Source organism: Triticum aestivum, unplaced genomic scaffold (assembly GCF_018294505.1).
Source record: "Triticum aestivum cultivar Chinese Spring unplaced genomic scaffold, IWGSC CS RefSeq v2.1 scaffold129244, whole genome shotgun sequence".
NCBI lineage: Eukaryota > Viridiplantae > Streptophyta > Magnoliopsida > Poales > Poaceae > Triticum > Triticum aestivum.
The window spans coordinates 1554-4453 of record NW_025235615.1 but is presented as its reverse complement, the minus strand read 5'-3'; the positions used below and the strand labels follow the sequence as shown (position 1 = coordinate 4453).

Here is a 2900-nt window from a genome sequence, read left to right as displayed (position 1 = left end):
ATGTGACATTCTTAGAAAACATCTACATGTGAATTAGATAAACTGTTATTTCTAATAGACAGGTGCGCTTGCATGTTCTTTTTCTGGTCGCTTTTCTTTCTTGTGTTATAAGCATAGTTTCCTTCAATATATGATTTCTTTACTAGATACTCCCTCTGTAAACAAGTGTAAAAGTGTTTATATCACTATTAATGATCTAAACACTTTGATACACCCTCCGTAAAGAAATATAGTATAAATCAGGGCGTCGTGAACGGAGTGCGTAGCCAAAATAATGTAAATTATAGTTAACATAGATCTAAGAAAAACTATAATTAGTGTGATTTGGTTTGTAGATGCATGGACTGTAAGAAATATGTTTTTCAAATATATTCTGTTGTGATTTCAAGAAAATACAGTGTCCACTGCTTTTCTGACCTACGTGGAAAGTGATATTCTCTTTACATTTTATATAGTTGAGTGCTTGTTTTTCTTTTTAATATCCTATCAGCACCAAGAATTTGATTATCTGATTAGGTATAGATAGTTGCACTACTTTTTCCCGTAAGTGATCACATCTCCGCTTTCACATGGCTAGAAAGTTTAAGCCTTGGCAACAAATTGCCTTAAAAGAAACATAGTACGATACCCACCAGTGCCAAACATTGAGATAAGATGCGCTGAAGATTCGCCCACTGTTCGTCCTCTTTGGTGGTCTCTCCAGTCCTCTCCTCGTCATAATTTAGAGCAAGTACAACCATGCTGAACAGATTGGCTTTGGCTAACTGCTATAGCGAGCTTAGCTCACCACAAGCAATTCAGCAGAGCTAGCTAGAATAATCCACTCAAGATGTTTAGAGCAGTGGCGCACCATCTTCCTCTGAGGTACTAGTATTTGCAAATAAACTGCATACTGAAACTTTGCTTCTTGGAAGAACACCAGAGCTTTCGTGCCTCCCAAATTAATGTGGTTTGGAATGCAGGGGTAAGATGAGCCCTGCCGCGGCGTCGATCTCGTCGGGCGTCGGCCTCGCTCGCTTCTCCACGGCCCTGAGTTCCCAGAGGTGCATGCCATGCCGTGGAATCTTTGTTTCCTCTTCTTGGTTCTCGTTTGGGTTATGTCATGGCGCCGCCAATGGCGTTAGATGCCGTACTTAAGTGTGTTTGCTGCGGGGAGAACGATGCAGGCTGGCCGGGAAGGTGGCCATCATCACCGGCGCCGCCAGCGGCATGGGCAAGGCGACCGCCGCGGAGTTCGTCAGGAACGGCGCCAAGGTCATCCTCACCGACATCCAGGACGACCTCGGCCGCGCAGTCGCCGCCGATCTCGGCCCCGACGCCTCCTACGCCCGCTGCGACGTGACGGACGAGGCGCAGATCGCCGCGGCCGTCGACCTCGCGGTGGCGCGCCACGGCCGGCTCGACGTCCTGCACAACCACGCCGGGGTCGCGGGGAGGATGACCATGGACTCCGTCGCGTCCCTCGACCTCGCCGACTTCGACCGCACCATGGCAGCCAACGCGCGGTCCGCCGTGGCCGGGATCAAGCACGCGGCGCGCGTGATGGTGCCGCGCCGGAGCGGGTGCATCATCTGCACGGCGAGCACGGCGGGGGTGCTCGGCGGCGTGAACCCCGCGTACTGCATCTCCAAGGCCGCCGTGATCGGCGCCGTGCGGGCGCTGGCCGGGGAGCTGGGGAGGCAGGGCGTGCGCGTGAATGCCATCTCGCCGCATGGCATCGCGACGCCGTTCGGGCTGCGCGGGCTGGCGGAGCTGCTCCCGGAGGCGAGCGAGGAGGAGCTGAGGCGACTGGTGGAGTCGGGCATGAACGAGATGGGCGGGATGGTGCTGGAGGTGGAGGACATCGCGCGGGCGGCCGTGTACCTGGCGTCCGAGGAGGCCAGGTATGTCAACGGGCACAACCTCGTCGTCGACGGTGGTTTTACAGCGGGGAAGCTGATTCACACGCCGGATCCGGTGAGGAGTGAGTGACAGGCATGGCATGACATGACAGTGATAGAGATGAGGACAACATCCAAACAAGCATACTGAGCTACCCATCTTCCACAGCATGAGCAATAAAGGAAAAAAAATAATGGATTCAACCGACTGATTTAGGGGGCATGTGCATGACAGTGATCGCACCAGTCGTGGCCGGGACCGTTAGATCTTGATGCGCGGTTGCATGTGCGTTGTCCCGCCTAACACAATTTGCCTTTAATTTTTTTTCCCATGGGAGTGTCTAAGGCTCATCGAGATATGAGGAAAACATCCAAAATAAACCTTGAACTTGTAGATGAAAGTTAAATCGAACGCTAAACTTTCAATCCCTGAAATCAGTACACCGAACTCCTTGATCCTGATATATTTTTAACCTTGAGCGCATTCTCAATGGGATTGTTACAGTAGCAGGTCGATCTGCGTCTGAATGCAACTGGGCCAACCTACCAGACGCGAAGCATGTTTTTCTTTTTCGTAACGTGACAGTTAAAAATACCAAAAAAATGCGATACTCACCTTGCGACCTAGGTGGAACTACTCCTGAACTCTAACTAATGACTCTTGGTTACAAACGAGAAGAACGAAAATATTTAACCATATACCGCAGCATCGAGATTTGAAAACATATATTTTATATATTTTTTCTGGTTTTTTAAATTATCAATAATCTTGAAATCCTAATATTCTTAATACCGAAAACAATTTTAAAATTCAAAACATTTTATAAAAAATGTGAACAATTTTTCGAATTATGAACATGTCTTAAAAACACAAAGAAAATTTAAAAACATGAGCCATTATCGAAATCCCCGAACATTTTTTTAAAGGCAAAAAATTTGTAAAAATGGGAACAAAATTTTAAAGTGAACATTTTTCAAAACATAATTTAAAAAATGGGAACAAAGTTTGAAACCTGAACA

General features: G+C 47.8%; 1 protein-coding gene across 1 annotated transcript; it reads left to right on the top strand.

Moving 5' to 3' along the window:
• Positions 1-602: 602 nt before the first annotated feature.
• Positions 603-2309, top strand: LOC123176316 (momilactone A synthase-like). Its single transcript, XM_044590584.1, has 3 exons — positions 603-864; positions 963-1043; positions 1167-2309. Exons 1-3 carry the CDS (start codon positions 830-832, stop codon positions 1969-1971), a joined length of 921 nt encoding a protein of 306 aa, XP_044446519.1. The 5' UTR covers positions 603-829; the 3' UTR covers positions 1972-2309.
• The last annotated feature ends 591 nt before the right edge of the window (positions 2310-2900 follow it).

Coding starts and splice junctions, on each gene's coding strand:
- LOC123176316 (XM_044590584.1), top strand. CDS start 830: ATGTTTAGAGCAGTGGCGCACCATCTTCCTCTGAG. Junction 865..962: donor GCGCACCATCTTCCTCTGAG/GTACTAGTATTT, acceptor TTTGGAATGCAG/GGGTAAGATGAGCCCTGCCG. Junction 1,044..1,166: donor ACGGCCCTGAGTTCCCAGAG/GTGCATGCCATG, acceptor AGAACGATGCAG/GCTGGCCGGGAAGGTGGCCA.